The following is a 20,004-nucleotide window of genomic DNA, read 5'->3' on the forward strand; positions in this document are numbered from 1 at the left end:
TCTATGTGTCATGGGAGCTTGAAGATTAATCCCTCTTTCGAAGAGGGATGCCCAGAGACGGTAGGGCCTGAGAAGGTAAGGCCGACCCAAAATCTGCAAATGCCCACTCAGCAAGCATTTACATATGTCACTGTCACAGCTGAGCAGCAGGGGTCACTCTATGGCTCCCCATGCTCTGCGCATGTCAGGAAACATAAAGCTGTCATTGCTTACTGGTTCCCATCTGGGGGGAGTACAGGAGCCGGAGTCCTACGAAGCAGGAGTAGGTGTTTGTGTGTATGCATGTGTGCAAGGATTCCATGCATGTATGTATGAATGTAGGAATGCCTGCATGCGAGGGTGCGATGGTGTGTGTAAGTGTGTGTATGCATGTTTGTATGCAAGAGGATGTCTGTAAGTGCACACATGGGAATGAATGATGTGTGAATGGTGTAAATGCACGTGGGTGTAAATGAAAAAGCAGTGTGAAGGTTCTGAGTGCTCGTTTGTGTATGAATATGTGAGTGTGTGTATGTGTATGTCTGTGTCTGGGTGTCTGTGTATATCTGTGTGTCTGCATGCACCCGTGTTTGTGAATCTGTGTGTGTGTGTATCTGTGTATGTGAGTGTCTGTGTGAGTGTCTTTGTGTGAGTGCACCTGTGTGAGAGCGAAGGTATCTGTGTGTGGGAGTGTGTGTGTCTGCATGTGTGAGGTTAGGTCCTGGGGAGGGGCATTGAAGCATGAACAATTCTTTTGTCAAGGGCATGCCAAGTTTACTGCCATTTCTGGGCAAAGCAAAGGCAACCTGAGTGTTATTATGTGAAAGAGCAGTTAGGGTGGGGGCAGGGTACTACAATGGAGCTCGGTGCGCCCTACTGTGGCATGGAATTGTGTACTCACATTAAGGGCAATGCCACATGATAAGATTTCTTACACGGGGCAGAAGAGGTCATGTTTCCTTACTGTGGCATGGCATTTGATTTTACTGGTACTAAGGTCAAAAGCAACATTATAAGTTCTTTCATGGGGTGTAGGGGGCATTTGTGCAGCCTGCAAGGCAATATTTTCTTACTGTGGCATGACATTTGTTTACTGGTGAAAGTGGTCAAATATAACATGATGGGGGTCTTATATGGGGGAGAAATTGTGTAGTTAGCAATGGCATGTTTTGTTACTGTTGCATGGCTTTTTTTTACAATCAGTATAAAAATGTGTTTTACATTTGTAGAGTACTGGCATATAGTGGGCAAAGGCATTATGAAAATGTGTTTGAAAAAGGGCCCTCTTTCTGCTCCCACTTGGGAGGCTAAGAACCTCATGGTCATCTTCGACTCCACACTCTCCTTTTCTCCTCACGTCTCTGACGTCTCTAAGAAGTCAAACTACCAACTGCACCTCCTCAGAGATATTCTTCCTTTCCTCTCCTTCCCCCAGAAGCTCACTGTCTCCAGAGCTCTGGTTCTCTCTAGGCTGGACTACTGCAACAACCTCTTTCTAAATGTGCCAGCCTCTACTCTCCGCCCTCTGCAACTTATCCAGAACAGGACTGTGAGACTTGTCCTTGGCCTCATGCCCAGGGATTGTATCTCTCCAGCACTGAAATCTCTGCATTGGGGCCTGGGTCCTCAATACCTCCAACTCTCGCTTCATAAATACCTTCCTACTTGAGCTCTTCGCTCCTCCAACTCCATCAGGGTCAGTCGCTTCTTATAGCAACAAGCTGGTGCTAGATCTCTTTCTTCGGCTGGGGCCTCCCTCCCGTACAGCCTCCCTGCCTCTCTGAAACTTGACGAGAACCATCTCCGGTTCCGGAAGCACCTCAAGACCTTCCTCTTTGCTTCTGCCTTCTCTCTTCCTCTCCCCTGCTGATTTCCTGTCTGATACTGCAGTGGTCACCTGGCTACCCTCTGATTTCGGGCACAGGTCCCTGCCTGCCCAGTTGCATACCCGCACTGCCTCCCGGCAACCCTTACACTTGGGTCTGTATCTGTAACCGTACAGTCCCCCTACCTGCACTTTTGGACACCTGCTGTCTGCACTTACCCTTGCACCTCCCACCTGCGGCCTGCTGGCCGCACCTCTTGTTATTGTTTTGATCCCATGTACAGCACTGCCCCCTCCCCTTTCCCCTGGCACTTTTCCCTCCCCCACCCTGCACTTGCGCAATCTCAATGTCACTTGGCCTAGTAAGATCGTTGTCTCTGTCCTCCCTCTGTTCCCCCTTCCTTGCCTCTTCGTGCCTTGAAACACTTGTGTATAGGCGTGTTACAAAGGCCATATCATATCATAGCATTCGTAAACTGCATTTTTCATGAATAATGTACAAATGGTTCAGCCATCCCACCACTGCCATTACACTGTGGGACTTTTTACCTTATAATACCGTGGCAAATTTGCTGCACAAAGAAGGACAGCCTGGGCAAAACAGGAAATATGGTCTAATGGCTATGGAGGGATAGGGATGGCAGAACAGAGGATGGATAGCTGCCCCCCATAGAAGGGTTGCAGTAAAATGCAGTTAAAGTGTCCTGAGTGGTGAGGTGGGCTGGATTGGTACAATTGGCCTCTAGCATTACAGTTTTCTTGACTATCATAGTCATATAGTCGTTTATTGGTCTGTTTTTCTAAAAACTGTTGGAGCAGTCTCCGGCCTTGCTGTTGCCCTGACGGTTCCAGTAACAGTCTCTAGCGTTCTTATTTTCCAGGCTACTGAAGTGACAGTGGCTGGTGTTCATACTTTCCTTGTTATTAAAATATCAGTTTCCAGGTTCTCCTGAAAACCTGATTTAGAATCCTCTTTCTGCAACCGTCTTGCTCCATCAGCTGAATTTCTCAAAAAAAACTTTAAAACCCACACACTTCCCATTACCCAGTCCCAGCCCCATGTGTTAATCATGGCAGAGATGGATTGGCCAATAGGTTAACTGGAAGTTTCCCTTTAGGTCACAGACTGACCCGGTTAAAACGTTCCTGCAGTGAAAGGGTTACATGGGTCATGAGCCAATCACATGTTAGGCGTTACCTGCATGTCACCCTTGAATTTGACTGACTCTCGCTGAACTATGAAATCTTTTGTGGGACACGCTTGCTGGAATTTTCTCCAATTCTTCAATATGCCAAGCTGTCTGTGCACCCAGTGCCATATACATTCTTATTGAACTGCGCGTTTGCTCTATAAAATACACTTGAAAGACCTGAGCTAATGCTGTCTTGCCAGTCCTGATCTAGTAGATCTGTCATCATGTTGTGAAGTCTGGCTCGAGGAAGAATCCTGGCAGGACTTTCAATTACATTTTTAGCTGCATTGAATGCATGAGAATGCAAATGTGAGGTCTGTGTTGATGTTATTGGGCATATCTTGAGATGTGAGGGACTATTCCCTTATCTGTCCCAATGAAAACCTTCAACAGTCCTTCACCAGGAACCAGGACCCTTTGAAATCTTTACATTGGCCTGCAAACTCTTCTCCACCCTTGCAACAACCTTTTTACTTTGGTGCTTGGCCCACCAAAATGGCTATTCCAGGATGATAGGCACTATTTTATCATAACAACTGGGAACATAGGTGTTTATGCAACCGGCCCACAGAAAACAGTTCTTTGTTTAGCTGATAAGCATTTTCTTCTGCTTATATCCTACGTAAATGCATTCAAAATCACAGAGAGTGACTATAATCAGAAGTAACAAAACCTGGAGAGAAACTAAAAAAATCATTCATTATTGCCATCTGAATGCAGTTAACACTGGCATAGAAACCAGTGGATAAATGTGGGCAGTGTTGCTTAATGACTTGCCGAATTTGGGGGTCTTCTAGGGGATCAGCATAGAAAAAGGCGTGAAAAATGTGGGAGGAGTTGCTTAATGACATGCTGCCCTTGCGTTATCTGCGGGGCAATTGATAGGGTACACACTTGGTTTCCTGACATACAGCAGAAGGTGGCAAAGGAGTGAATCAGTGACGCATACCCAGACACTCAACAGTACAGTTAGGAGGGCTAAACTGTGTGAAACTACCAAGAATATAGCTTCATGAGGAGTACAGCTGAGGATTCACTAATAAAATAGTCAAGAATGGATTCGCCTTTCCCTCCCCAAGCTACACCCCTTGTCTTTAAGCCTCTGTATCCCTTCTTTCTATGACCTAAATAACCTTAATAATCTATCCCAGGAGTGCACCAAACGTCATAGTTACTATTTGGCTGAATTCTGGCTTTAAAAAAGCTATTCAGCAGAATAGTTTCTTGTTATTCGGCTCCAGCCAAACATTTAGTCTTCTCAACTGAATGCAATGTAACAACTAAGAGACAAACGTGTGCAAATTACACAACTGAAGGGAATGAAACATTGTTTGATAGCTTCCCTGACTTACGGGCATATGTGTGTGTAATGGACAGGAGGAGCGATGAGTATAAGTGGGAGGTAAGTATGGTTTGTTCTTATGGTTAATGCTTGGATAAACTTGACAAATTCACAACAGGTGGTAAAAACCAGTCATGCAGAGGTATCTATGTCAGGCAGAGTGACTGGACCCCAGAGAAACCTCATGTTGCAACATCACTCATGTTGCCCTCTGGGCCAGTCTACCAAAGGAGGTATAGAGGGATAGGTGTGAAAGCTCTGTATTGGACATAGTCAAAAAGCTATTCTGGGTTGCCACCATTTGTTTGAGGGTAAGATGTTTAGCAATCGGAAGACATCCCAACACGTGGGCTGACTCTTCTCGGAAGATAGGGCAGTGAACAAGTCAGTTACATGTCAGGCAGTGCAAGATACAGCTGACATTTCCCAACCCATATTGGACCCTTGCAAGAGATTTCCTAATGGAACATCTCTCAAATCGTATTATAGACCCCTCTGATATTGTGGCATTTAATTGAAGAGGCAGTGTCCAAGGCTGCAGGAGAGCCAGGTTATCATAATCTGCACCTTTTGTATGTTTCCTCTGCTATCAATTTAATAAACATGTGTAATCCATGCCTGTGCCGGTTGAGCCTGCTTGGGCTGTGTGGCTTTCTTCTCCTCTCTCCGTGGCTTCTCAGATTTCTCCCATAGTTTAGCTGGGGTAGATGACTTCCTCTTTGAAGAGGAGCTTGAAGTTATTCTGGCAATTGAGGCAGAAGGTGAAGCTGATCGTACCCTATCCACTTTAGAACCGCTTCCGCAGCAAACCTGATTGACTCGGACTTGCGGCTCTCAGGCTTATCTTGGGACCCTACGGATGAGACGCCCTCAAAGCACTTAGAAGATCGCTCCTCGGACCGGCCGGTCGTGGACGAGGCATGACCCTGCTCGGAGCATGGGTCAGAGGCCTTGTTCGTGTTAAGCCATGCCACCAGTCTACAATGCCTGTCCTTTGTTGTTTTCTTGGAGAAACCGAGGCATATTTTGCACTCTACTTCCTTTTGGTCCGGGTTCAGGCAGTAGAGGTATTGCAGGTGCTTGCCCTCCAGAAACACATTTCGCAGCCCGCATTTTGTGCAGGGCTTGAAGAGGGACCTTCCCGCCTTCTTTTTCTCTGTCATGGTCGGAGGGCGCGAAGTAGGCCCAAGATGGCCTTGTAGAAGCGTTGATGGATCTCTGCCCTTGAGGGGTGCGGAAATTCACTGACAACGGATCCCCACTGTCGGCAGTTGAAGAAAAGAGCACACCGGCTGATTTGAAACAAAAATTGAACTTTGCTGTTGAAAAAACATACAAATAGCTCAGAGAGTAAAGTCGAGGACTCCCAACACTGAAGCGTGCAGTGAAAATCTGAAGATGGCTCCCAAAGGAGGGGTTTAGGGAGAGGACTGCCATTATACGGGGGCAGTATGTCCCAGAGGACAGTGATTGGTTTAAAGGAGAAATACAATTTTTAAGTGAAAGTGAAACTGTTTTTTCTTTTACCAAGGATTTCCAGCCTGACGATGGAATATTCATGAGCATGTGAATCCATGCCAGACCCCATGCTGGAGAACCATAGTCCGCAGGCCATGTAACAAGAATCAGCTTCCAATAAAAAAATACATAGCAAGACGACATTGCATTGACATCTTAGAGTCACAGTCTGCACATCTCTCAAAGCCTGTTTTCGGGGTAGACATCGTGAAGAGTCACAAGAAGAATTACGACGTTAATCGAAGAGAATCACTGAGGCAAATCGAACTGTTCTTTCAGTGTGCTGTGCATGCAGAAAAATGAAACTGAGGTAACGGGTGCGGTGCATGCTATTTATACTATCATCGACGTCACGTCCGAACGGAGGAAAGGTAACTGTCGAGGGACATCATCGATGACGATGCCACAAAGTGCCCACTGTTGTCGAAAGATTTTCTGAAACTGCAACGCAGGATACAAATAAAATATATCCTTATAGTCTCAGCATTCAGTAGGACATTTTATTCTGATACAGAGCTTACATTTTGAGATGCCGAGTTTATTGACACCCGAAGGAGTGCCAGAGAGTATTCTGATACAGAATTTGGGCTTCAAGGGAGAGGTGTTATTCTGATACAGAATCTCCCCCGTTAAGGGAAGGATTAATTCTGAAACAAAGTCTCCCACTTCAAGTGGGGGGGGGGAATTTATTCTGATAACAAATTTTCCCTTTTAATAGACATTTTATTCTGCTACAAAGTTTCCCCTATCAGAGGGGAGGTTTTAGTCTGATACAGAACCCACTTTCATGGGAACAGTTTATTCTCAGACAAAGCCTCTCCCATCAAAGTGGAGAGTGGATCCTGCTACAGAGTCTCCTTCTAAATGGGGAGGGTTTTTTCTGATGCAGTCCGCCCTTCAAGTGGTAGGTTTTCTTCCTATACAGACTGCCCCCTTCAAGGGGAGCGTTTGCTAGGTACTTTCAAAGGAGATTCCTGCTCCTAATAAGGTCTCTCCCTTCACTGAGACACGTTCACAACCCCCCCCCATCCCTTGACCATCCTCTGAATGGATTTTCTAAAACCATCTCTGAAAGGAAAAATACTCTGTATTAAAGCATGCCAAGTGGTGAGGATATAAAATGAGTTTTTTTTCATAGGGGGAACATATTTCTCTTTCCATTTCAGTATAAAATATCCTGCGGAGACGTCAGAATGATTTGTATTTGACTCCAATTTGCACTCTTTCCGTCCTTGCCTCCCTCCATCGTCCTCTGTCTCCTTCCTTTCCTCCTCCCTTCCTTCCTTCCCTCATTCCTCCATCCTTTACTCCTTTCTTCGTTCCAATCTCTTCTCTCCTTCGCCCCCACACTTTCTTGCTCCTTCATCCATCCAAAGATGAAAGGCAAGTTACTTTACATTGCACATAGCTCACAGTGTGCACACGCATATTTCGCATTCATTGCAGATAAAGGACAGATTCTGCTTTGATCCGTTACCAGAGAGAAATGAGTGGGAGTGAAACAAAACCCAGCGTTCACATTGGCTTCAACTGTCACTTTGCTTTAAACAGAGATGCCATATTTATCTTACCACCCATAGAGAAAACGACAGTGCTGGGGCTCCCAGAGAGAGTGGAGGTCTGTTAAGCAGCTGGGACCTCCTGCAATGAGGATGCTGATATAACCGCGGGAGGAGGCAAATATTTAGAATTGGGGAATGTTTTCCTCTATCTTCCTCTCATCTGCCTCCATAATGTGTCCTACTGCCAAATATGCTCAGCAAACAGTGTTCTATACTCTCACTCTTATTAGGAAAACTTTGAGGGTATCCAGGGAGATTGATAAAGCAACTATTGACGTTCAATGGGTTAGTAGGATTTGCATTAGAGAGAAAAAGGGCTGAAAATGCATTTTCAATATATGAGCAGTTCACTAACAGGAATTTAGAACGTGTTGACCATCTAATGCTAAAAGCTGAGAGTAGTACTTGCTGGTTTCAGTTTCCCAGTTTAACCTGGGTAGGGCTACCAAGTTTTGAAAATAAAAAAAACGGGACAGGCCCAAAGCATTAAAGAGGGACTAGCACCCCCACCGACCCACAAGCCCATTCAAACTCGTCTCCAACTCCGTTGCGGCCCCCTCCATCCCCATACACTCCCCCATGGCCCACACCTCCCCATGGAATCATGCATTAAAATACATTTTTCCAGCACTTCTCATATAAATAAATTGCAGGGTAAGCTTTGAAGAGCTTTTGCTTTGATTGTTGTTAACAGTCTTTCCTATGCTTTATTGGTAACCATTCTCTGTGGAGCAATCAGTATGATAGGAACAAAAAGGTTGGAGCCTGCGCTGGGGTGCCTGACAAAGTGCTAATAGGAATTTGGATGGAAAAGGTTAAACAGCAGCCATCCCTCCCTTTCCGAAAACCGGGACGTGTATTTTAAATTTAAATAACTTTCGGGACGGGGGTGGGGAGGGAAAGGGCCTTATTCCGTTACAGTCCCGGGAAAACCGGGACATCTTTGCACCCTAAACCTGGGGGTCTCCTACATTTTAGTACTTTCACCCTGTCTCTGCTAACCCGCAATTTCATCCTCATTAATTGCACTCAGCACACTGTGCCGCCCACAGTATTCCCAACAGTATCCTGGTGAAGTGTATCCCTGGGTCCAAGGAGATTGTGGTCGCCCGATTAATGTGAGAAGGGGCAGTGAGTCTCGTCACAATGCCACACAACCAACATCGTTCACGAGGTCTGAGGGAGAAAGAGTTGAGACTCTGCCAGGGAGGTCTGGTCCATCACAGGCATCTGCACCGTCATCAAATATGTATCCTGCTCTTCATGCCATGGTTAGGATTTGAGACATGATCTACAACCTCTCCACTCTGAAGGGTGGCGAATGTTTATGAAGTGTCAAGGGAATCAATGGGCATAGGGAAGGTTCTCCAGGAGCGGCCTGCAGAAAGTTACCCGTGAATCCAAACTCGCATTTGTATCCTGGTATCTGAAGTTAACAGCCCAATGCCAGCACAATCAATATCAACTACACCAGGCAGACGACACACTGCCGACTCATTCTTATTCCAGGCCCAGGCTGCACACTGTCAAGCACGTGATTTGCTTTTAGGAAAAATCCAATGGTAGAATCACTTTTGTTCTGAGATCTGCAAAAGATAGAGCACCTCTCTGAGGCATGCAGTGATTATATCGAAAAGAAAACAACGAATACATTTTTAACTAACAAAAACAAGGAAAACAAAAATAACGAATTTTAGAAAAAACCAAAAATAGTGTCGGGAGTGGGAATAGTGGTTTTGTGGGTGGGGAGAAAGTGTTACTAAAAAAAAGGTGGGCTTTGGTGGGGAACCCTCCAAAAACAACGAAAAAGAAATTTGTTATTTGTTTTTAGTTGTTTTTTATTTGTTCATATTTCATTTGTTGTTTTGTCATTCGATGAAATCACATGTAACCCGTCTGTGATCACAGAGCATATGTGAGAGATGTCTCTGTTCGCTGGAAAGACCCACTAAAAGTGACAATGGCCATTTTGATAGTGCTATTATTCTGAAGTTTTGTTAGGAAACGCTGGTGCTAAAATTGGGGGTGGGATGTCAAGGCGAGAGAGTCTCAGTCAAAACAAGCATACCTACAAGTCTTGCTTGTGCCTCGATTTTTGGAGTGAAAGCACTTTGAAAATGGCTGTGGAGGCTACCATGGCCCTAACACCACGACAGACAATCCTCATACAGTACATAACAAACCCCCCCTACACCATTCTCCCCTTTCCTTCGCCTCATCACTCTGATGTGGCCATTAAGATGTGCTATAAAAGAAGCCAGAATTACATTATGCTGCCCGATTCCGTCTCCAGATCCCTTCTTTCCTCTCTCCCGTCCACCGCCATTTCCGCTCTCCCCTTTGCCCAGAGGGCCTTAGGGAATCCATATGTTGCTATTTTATTGGGTTTTATACCATGCTCTGCTGCCATTTGCATGGTCTTTTGGCGCTACATCATCATGAAAAAAGTGGACTGGTTTTGATAAGTGGGGATAGCGGTAACATTCGAGATAGCTTTGCTGTCTCCGAGATTGGAAGAACCCAGGTCCTGTGTGTGTGATTTGGACACTTGAGGTATCTGTATCCAGATGGGGGTCTCTGGTGCCCATGTGCGAGGGGGGTTTTGTGTGTGTTAGGAGGGGACGTTCACTTGCCATATGTGGATGGCTTATTCGGTGTGTGTGTTATGAAATGAAAAGTCGAATCTGAGAACACAGTTCATACTATACATTCATCCAACATAACACAACATTTCTTCTTTTATTGTATTCCATTGTGGTCAGAAATTCATATTGCCTACGTGTTCAATTGAAAAGTAGTTTTAACACAATTTTAATCATCAAATCCAACCTTTTCTTGCAGCCACAAACCAAGGTTCAGAAAGCACCATGGAACCATTCACCACGTTTCTGGTAGAAACTCTCACTTACTCGTGACCTACTCCTGGAGACAGAATGTCATTGATGGCAGGAGTTGATATCTTGCCAAAGCTAACCTAACCTCTTTAAAGAGATTTCTATGTGAAACAGTGCTGAATATCCCATTGTTTTACTGGGGCACTTTTCTAAGGACATCAAAGCCCAGGTGATACTACATATGATGGGCAGTGCTTTCCCTTCACTGGAAAACATTGGGCTAGTTCTGCTCAATGTCGAAAGGCAGACAGTGCTAGCACACCTGCCTGTCTGCACACATGAGTGATTGAGTTGTGGAAGTAGGCTTGGGAAGCAAATGGTTTTCCAATAGTGTTTGAACCTGGGGGACTGCTAATTAGCTAAAGGGGTAAATATGTGCCTGTTTCTACAGTGCACCTGTGAATTGAGCTGGAATATAAATGTTCGGGAGGTGTTCACTGATCCACCAATCAGACACAGACTAGTCAGCCATAGCAAACGAATCTGTGGACTGCATCTGCATGTGCCTTCGTCTGAGAGGGCTTATGTGTCAAGTCAGGTAGTGACAAATGGCACCATAAATGTGACTGTATCTATCACTAAATGCCTGGCACAGGTGTGAATCTACAATTTAGAGATGTTTGAAGATGAGCTACCTTGAGTCCCACAGATTCACATGATTAGTCTGGTGACATTGTGTGAGTATGTAAATGTATATGGGCATGTGTGTGCATGTTTATATCTGTTATTGAAAGGCAAGCACCTATTACGAAATGTTGTGTGATGTTAGCTCACATGCACTACAAGCTCCATTAGAAAATGAGATGAAAACTTTAAGTAGGCCAAGGCATTTTGGACTAAGTGCAGATATTTGGATTCCTATCACCACCCCCACACATTGTTTAATAGAATCTAAATTCATTTGGCAGCAGTTTATACTTCTTTTAAAGAAGAATCTTCGCAAGCTGTCAAGTTTCAAGCAATGAATGAGGTTATGCTAAATATCCAATCAGTGGGAACATGGAAAGATTTCCGCCTTCTGGCTCATGAACCTGCCTTGACTGCAGCAGAGCACAACCACAGCTTGCCAGAATGCTAACGGGATTGCCCGCAGCCTCTCCACTCTGCCTCTTGAGCAGTCTCTAATGATGGAGCTGAAAAGTCCTGGTACCAGTTCTTATCCTCCTCTGCACCTTCTGATTGAGGGTGTGTGGTGGATGCTGCCAAGTGAGAAAGCTAGTGTTGCTTCTCCCTCCTGAAGCCCAGTGGAAATGAAAAACTCCTATTTCGCCTATTGTCTTTCCTGCACATTTATGCATGCCTTGAACGTGCTTTTCTGGGTGACTTGCACCCTCGTTATGAGAGATACTGCAGAACATATAGGGGCTGACTCACAAAGACGTCCTAAGGGCTACTCTTGGAGACAAACTATTTGATTTAGAACGAAGTTGTTGGTAGAAAGTGGGGCTTACCCCTGACTTACCTTTTTCTTTCCAGGAGTAAGCTATGGTTACTCGTGATAACTTCTGTGTGAATTGAATTAGCCTTCATATTCACTAGATGAAAGTTACCACCATACTACTATAAAAATGTATCTAACTGATTCTCTATACCTTCAGAGCTCATACACACAGCATTGTAATGATAAACGTGCAAGCCATTTCCTATGTTTGTTAATGGCCTATGGCAGTAGCACTGTAACTAGCACTGTGTCTATCTTGCCATCAATTATTTGTCTTGTTAGCGATTTGATAGTCTTACAAATCAATTCCGCTATAGAGAGGAATTAGATGGTGGTGGTCATCTGACAATAAATAGGCTCATTCTGCCATGTTAGGGTCTTACCGGTTCGATGATAGCCTGCTCGCCTTTCTGTCCCTTTTCACCTCTTGGACCATTTACCTAAACAAAATGAAAAAACATCTTAGGACATTCAGTAGAAATAACAGTTCTACAAGCAAGCAGCTGCTAAAAGACAAATATTTTTTTCTACTCCAGCTGTCACGAGCAGATACAGCCTGAGCGATTCATCTGATGTTGGGCATGTAGCTGCAATGTGAATTTGGCTCTTTCTCGACTTCTCATGTCAAATGAATACTGCGCTTTACATGTAAGCCAATTTAGGCTTGCTTTGTAATGGCTGTGATTGGTAATGACTGGTGCCCAAACAGTTTAGACAAATATATCGCCAATCAGATATCCACATCTGCAAGCTGCCTTTGTCCGACTTCCAAGTCTTTATGATTTGCAAGATAAATAGTGGAAGAATTCATATTGCCAGTAGAATCGTTTGGAAGGTCAGTGAGAGAGATTGGTGATTTAATATCTTGTACAGAAATAACAAATGCAGTGCACACCTACTCTTTCGCATAGATCATGAAAAATAATTCAGATGATAACTCAATTGACAGATTTGGGTGCAGGGGAGGTAACACAACCCTGACACGGGGTTGTACACACATCTTTTTTTCTTTTTCTTTAATCAATCTGGGGAAAATGAAACAAGGCCAAGAAGTATTCCTTCTGAAACTATGGAAGATAAACAAAATTTAAAAAACACCCAGTGTACATAACAGCCCATTTCTCAAATTAGTCATTTGAAGTTTGGAACATGTGTTGAAAAGAAATAATTTGTAGCACTGGATGACACAATGGGAGTCAGAAAGATAATTATTTGTGCAAAAGACAAGGAAAGGCGGATTCTGGACGTGGTAGGCATGATGAGATTTTGGGTTGCCCAATTGTAATGGAATATTTGTTGTGTCAGAATGGAACAGGTATTTATTTACTCTAACTAGGACAAACGAAGCATACATTTTCCCCACAAAGATTCACAAACACAATGGATTAAAAAGTCCACCAAATTCACAATTGGATTATTTCCATGTTGGACTGTATTGCCCCTAAGAAAGCTTTCAAATACTCTCAAAAAAGAATCAAGCAAACTGATCCAGCCCTAGACTAAATTACTTTAAAAAGGAAAATCGGAAACTGGAGAGAATCTACATACTAGCAAATTTGCATTTCAACAGTTAAGCCTTTACAGGGCTGAAGTACTCAAAGCACAGAACACAATGATTTGCCACATCACAGTGAAAGGGAAATGTATAAAATCATCAGAGAGTTCAAAAACCCGACAGAATGCAACACATTCCCTAACCCCCACACAAGGGGGTTAGGGGACCAGTTTGCTGTACACTTCAACCAAAAGATCCTCGACAACCAGGATCACCTTGACAATAAAGGGTGCTGCCACCCACACGCCATCAACCAGATTCCACCAACACCTCCCACTATGTCTTCTCTATTGTCTTTCCATTTTTGTCTACAGAGGACCTATAAGCTACCATTGACTCATGCAACCCATCAGGATCTCCTGAGGATCCATGTCCCTCCAATATTTGCAAATCAATCATGAGATCTTCTGACTTGGCGCCCATCTTCCTATCCTTCCTCAAAGACTCCATAACCCCCGGAAGAGGCCCAGCACAGTTGAAATTTGCATACATCAGACCTTTGGTTAAAAAGCCCAGAGCTGACCCATATGACCCAGTCAGCTATAGCCCCATCTCAAGCTCCCCTTTCATCAGGAAACTTCCAAAAAAATGCATACATCATCAACTCTGCGATTTCATCCTAACAAACAAAATCTTGAATGAGGCACAGCATGGATTTAGACCTTCTAGGAATAAAGAATCTGCTCTGTGCTCCAACTGGGATAGACTTAAAAAGAATGTGGATGAAAACTCAGAGAGTGTGCTCATCCTGCTAGTCACCTCAGCTGCTTTTGACACCATCAGTCACAAGATCCTCCTAAAAAGACTGGACGATATTGGCATTAAAGAAACAGCTCCACACTGGATCACCTCCTTCCACACAGGTAGAACAGAAACCCCTATGGGCCCCTACAATTGTCGGCCTCACCCACTTATGTGCTTAGAACCCCAAGGATCCAAAATCTCACCTCTACCTTTTAACATCTACATGACACCCCTACTAGATATCACCAATAAATCTGGTATCCCTTGCAACAACTACGTTGATGACACAGAAATAATTTTCGAATTTATGATTCACCCATCACCAGACGTCCCAGATATTAAAAACTGCCTTGCACAGGTGGACTCTTTAATCCTACAGGTTCTAACTCCACCACAATCGCGTGGTCTGATGAGATGGGCCCTTGTGCAAACCTGTCAACCAGAGTAAGGACTATTCGGATGACAATAGGCAATGTATACTCTTGATCCAAAGGTCAGAGCCAACATCAGAAGCAGTTTCTCCCAGCTGATTATGCTACACTGCATCTTCCCCTACTTAAGATTCACCCAGTGGGTCAATGGCCATAATTTCCATAATACTATCCAAACTAGACCATAGAAACAGCTTCTCAGAATGAAGCGATTTGAACATATCGCACCAGTATTTTGTACTCTCCACTGGCTACCCATCAAAATAAGGGTTAATTTTAAAACCTTGTGTATCATCCATCATTCATACCATGGATGGGGCCCTTCCTCCTTCAGAAGTCAGTTTCAACACTACACTTCTTCCAGAACACTTAGGTCCACCAATGCTGCATTAATACCTATCCCCAACTTCAACAAGAAACGGCAATGAAGATCCTCTTTTTTAGTTATGGCCATGAAACTGTGGAACAACCTACCAAAACCTCTCCACCTGGAAGTGAACTACTAACCACTTTGAAAGAAATGGAAAAAAATAGTAACCAACCATAAACTGTGCACCGGAAACCTTGAACTAATTTACGGCAAGCGATTTTCAAAAATCTTGCCACTACAATCTGTGTGAAACCAATTTGATTTGTGGTTACTCTCCTGCGTGACACTGGTCCACACCTTAATCTCAGTGAAATCTACAGGCAAGAGCCATGAAGTGACAACACATTCACTCTCCCGAACCTCCTCCTCCCTCAACTAATTCCATACTACTAAAATCTTACATCCTTACACCCCCCACACTCCTTCAAACGACCTCCAGGTCTAGTGAACTTAACAGATTCAGACCCTATACATCTTCTATCAACAGCCATGCTGACAAGTTCTGCACTACAAAATGCGGGGACTGCCCATATAGCTAACCTGCCCATTCGGTACCAACCACAAACAACATGAAGATTTTCAGACCAGCACACAGGTGACAGGTTCTTCCAAGCTGCATCCATCAACACCAACGGTTTCTACATCTGCCTTCTTGCTATCCAACTAACACACCATACCCTCCTTTCTTACAGAGCCATGAACAGAGAGGCCAACATTATTGGCAGAAGTGTGCTATGTAAAACCACTTTACATTACATAACCCAAGCAAAGAAATGTCTAATGATCCCTCCCAACCCCAAAACTGTCCCAAACACCTCTATCAATTTAACTCTGGCATACAGATGCTGAGGTTCAGCACACAAGAGGACAAATGGGCCAATGTGCCATTACACAGTGTAAGATTAATTATCAAAGCTAGATTGCCTGCATCTGATGGATCAAGAGAAACATAAGAATCAAACGTGTCTGAAACTAATCATCTTCTTGAATGCTAAACATCAACAAGCTTTAACCTGGTTAAAGCTGGGACCTGCCACTGGTAAGACGGTTCCACCGTTTGATATCAACTGTGCATATTTTATATAGGATTCATGGTGATCTGCGGCCAGTCCCAAGTTAGTTTCAGACTGACGTCTAGAATACCTTTCTGCAACTGAAGTCTACCTCACCAGTTTTTTCTACAGCCATTAAAAGCATCACACCCCTTGCTCCTGTAATCATGCACATGTCTTCAGAGCCATTAGTTAATCTGAGCGGTCAGCCCTCAGATGCAATTATAACTGACCTTCAAGCATTCATCCACTATTGGTCACTTGGCAGGTGTGAACAGGATGATCTCAAGCCTGGCAATGCACCACCCAACCAGAACCCTCCAACAATACTGAAAGAGAATCAATGCTAAGGACAGCATCATTTTTTTTAAAACCCCTTTCCAGAACTTAACTTATTTTCAACCTAACAGATTTAAGATAGAATTATTCCGGTCACTTGCACTTCCACTGCCATAACTGTTGACAGAAGTATAACGTGTAGCCCAACATTAGTCATCCAGCACATAAAACCAGCAGAGTCTAAGGTGGCTGCAGGCAAACCTAAGCGACATATGCATACATGAAATTCAACTTTACTTGACACTGTTCACCTTATGATTAGATATCAGACCACAAACTTCATAAAGACGGTTAGGGTTTCCATCAAAATCAATGTGAAGAAGACTTTTCCCTCCCTTCACAAATATGACTCCTCATACTGCACCCAATTCTGGCTGAACAAGATGGCTCGACATGGGATCACTATACATCTGGCCGCCTCATGCCAAATCCTGGAGCTGCAATCAATGCACCTATTTGGTATGCTATCAAGTGTTTCATTTCTTTCCCCAAGAAGACATTGGATTGGTGGTGCCAACATTAGTTCACTCTCATTTGACAGCAACACAATTATGGAAAGTCTTCGCAAATCCTCTATACTTCACATCAAATCAATCCTCCACTTAGTTATCCCTTGAGCCACTAGAGCAAAAATATCTAACCACATGATTCTTTTTAATATTAAACTTCACTGAGTTGGCCTTTCAGACACACATCACCTTCACAATTGTAAATATTACGATTGATAAATTCAATATGGGCAAATCCTCCTTTTTACAAAAACAAGATACTTTTTGCTGGCCAATTACAAGAGACAATAACTAAATCTTTTTAGTTCTTGAAAATTGCCTGGACCGAAAAAGTGAAAACACAGAAATGGCCATGACTTTTTCTGTGACATTGATGGAACAATAAATTGCAGAACATTCGCTAGATCCCATAGGTATTGCTCTTGTGCAAGTCCTGAAAAACTCACTGATTCAGTAGTCATATGTTGACCTAACTGCTCCATTCACATACCTAGTGAACCATTGTTTCTGATTGTTCTACTGTTTTGTATATTCATCTGTAAACCTGTACTATCAGTGACAGTTGTTTATGAGTGCGGCAGGGTCCCTCTGGGTCCTGCAGCCTGCATATATCACATTATTATATCACAATTGCACAGTCAAATATCCTCTGCTTGTCACTTTTCCAGTGATCTAAAAGGCTAAATTACTCAAGTTACCAGAAATAATGTAATCTGCAGTGTGTGATATACAAGTGGCCATCATCGATCTAACAATTGCCACACACAGAGCTTTTCACTCCCACCAGCCTCACAGGCAGACGGTCACCACTTTGCTAAGCTACTGCAGTAGGTGTGCAGTAGGTGTGAGTCCATGCTGCACATATCTCTGTTTAACTTGCACAACACAGGCTTGAATGTTGGTAGCCTAGTTCAGTGGGTAAATGTGCCTGCTACCGAGATATATGCTGTCCAATCCTCTCACAATAGGAGGTAACACACTTCTGACTCTGTGATTTTGTCATGCTGGCATGCAACAAATGCTAATCTGAGAAGAAGAGCCCTTGTTAGGCTTCTGAAGCCAGATCAAAATACATATTTTGCATGATGCTTCAGGGGCCCTCAATTGTGTCATCTCTCTTAAAGCACAGTTATGGAACACCATTCTGTTCACTGTTAAATGATCCATTATTGATGTGCCAGTTTGCGCATTAAAAAAAGTTCTCTTTGTGACCTACAAATATGAATAACCAACTCTTCGGATAAGATTTTGAAGTGAGTACTTTACTCCCTATTTTGAGAACAAAACAGTTTTTCGGAAATAAATAAAGTTCACTTTTCCAATGGAATTTATTTAGGCATCTTAATGTATATATTAACTCTGAAACACATATCTTTTTTCTCTTGGCACCTAGCAATTAATTCACATTAAAGATGTGTTTTTACCTTGGAAGTTCCTCTTTAGATCAGACAGTAATAATATATATATTTTTTTTTATTTATGAATTTATATTGCGCCTAAAGCCCGCAGGCATCGAGACACTCACCTGTAGACGCGGACTTAACAAATAGAATAGTACGGGGATCCTACCTAAATGATGTAATCTAGTAGCAAATTTCACCTAGACAGATTAGTTTTCAGTGCTTTCCTGAAAATGATGTAGTTCGTCTCTAGCCTGAGATGTACTGGTAAGCTGTTCCACTTCTGGGCTGCTTTTACCAGAAAAGTCCCACTTTTTTGATGGGGGACAATTAATCAAACCCTGGCCCTCTGATTGCAAATACCTTCCAGGTACATAGGGTGAGATCTTTTGCTTGAGGTATACCGGTGCCTTTCCGGATATACATCTGTGTACCAACGTCATGGTTTTAAAATGAATCCTGTCTTCCACTGTCAGCCAGTGCAGAGCTTTCCTATCCTGTGTTATGTGGTCTCTTCTGTCTTTTTTCTTTATGATTCTGAGGGTGCTGTTTTGCAAGGTTTGACACCTGGCTATGCAACCTTTATTTGCGCCAATTAAGAGTGTGTTGCCATAGTCGAGCCTAGATAGAATTGTGGCCCTAGCTATGGTGGCACTGTTATCCTCACTCAAGAATGGTCTAAAGGACTTGAGCAGTCAGAGGTAATATTGGCAGTTTTTGGTGAGGTATGTGACCTGTGCCTTTGCACCCATTGAAGCTTCGAAGTATAATCCCAGCGTCTTCACCTCCTCGACCACAGTGATTGGGGAGCCTTTGATAGTAATGATCTTATACTCTTCACTAAGCTTCGCTCGGGTTTGGGGGGAACCAAACATCATCATCTTTGTTTTGTTCCCGTTAAGTCACATCCAGTTTTTCTCCATCCATGCTTCAATGATGTTATATAGGGATGCTACATTTGCAGTCTCTGACGTAACATCCGGTAAGTTCTATCACCAACTGGGTGTCATCTGCATTGTTTCTGAAATAAGCTCTGATGCTATCGAGCACTATGCAGAGACACCTCAGGTAAAGATTGAATAACAGTGGTAATAATAATAGAGTTTGTTCCAGTGTCGTTCCTGTGACCCTCCTCTGCCAATACCACTGATATAAGCATATCAGTGGAGCTCCTGGTTGGAAGTAGGGGGGAGGCTCCTATTTGTCTGTTGTTTTCTAATGATCTGTTGGGAGTTATTTTATGCCTTATTTTTTGCTACGTGTATTGGCCTGTTTTCAGGAAGTGAAAGTGGCTGGTATTACTTATCTGTAAGCTGATGACAACAGTGACACATATCAACAAATTGTCCTACAAATCACATAACGGAAGCCTTTCAACAACAAGCGAGCAACGGTGGGCATTGTAATGGAAAAGCAAAATACTAGTGAGCAGATAAACGTTTGAAAAGTCGCATTTGACTTACCCCTTCATATTCTGTCTCCTGGTTAGCCGGCAATCCCCCCAGGCCAATGTCAGATGTAGAGGTGGGCCTTTCAAAATAGTCCTCATAGATATCCTTGTCGATATCATACTCCTGAATGGTCTCTTCGGTAAAGTCTCCATCACTGTCAACTTCAGTGAGGCGGTTTTCAGAGCCCTCGACCACCACTCTCTGGAAAAATGAATGCACAGCGTAACTGACAGCAACAAACACTATCTTGATCACAGAGTGATTATAATAACAATGATAATGATGTGTTATTTATATAGGGGAGAGGAAGGAAGGAAGGAAGGAAAGAAGGAAGGAAGGAAGGAAGGAAGGAAGGAAGGAAGGAAGGAAGGAAGGAAGGAAGGAAGGAAGGAAGGAAGG

The 20,004-nt window shown here is 43.5% G+C and overlaps 1 protein-coding gene across 2 annotated transcripts in view; it reads right to left on the bottom strand.

Moving 5' to 3' along the window:
- COL5A1 (collagen type V alpha 1 chain) overlaps nt 1–20,004 on the bottom strand; it is a 635,679-nt gene that overhangs the window by 326,048 nt on the left and 289,627 nt on the right. For both annotated transcript variants that reach the window (XM_069609606.1, XM_069609605.1), the window contains exons 8-9: nt 19,618–19,806; nt 12,138–12,194 (exon numbers count right to left, since the gene is read on the bottom strand). In XM_069609606.1, coding sequence (XP_069465707.1) covers nt 12,138–12,194; nt 19,618–19,806 — 246 coding nt within the window. The remainder of the gene's footprint in view (nt 1–12,137; nt 12,195–19,617; nt 19,807–20,004) is intronic.

This window comes from Ambystoma mexicanum, chromosome 8 (assembly GCF_040938575.1).
Source record: "Ambystoma mexicanum isolate Mex_15411 chromosome 8, UKY_AmexF1_1, whole genome shotgun sequence".
Taxonomy (NCBI): domain Eukaryota; kingdom Metazoa; phylum Chordata; class Amphibia; order Caudata; family Ambystomatidae; genus Ambystoma; species Ambystoma mexicanum.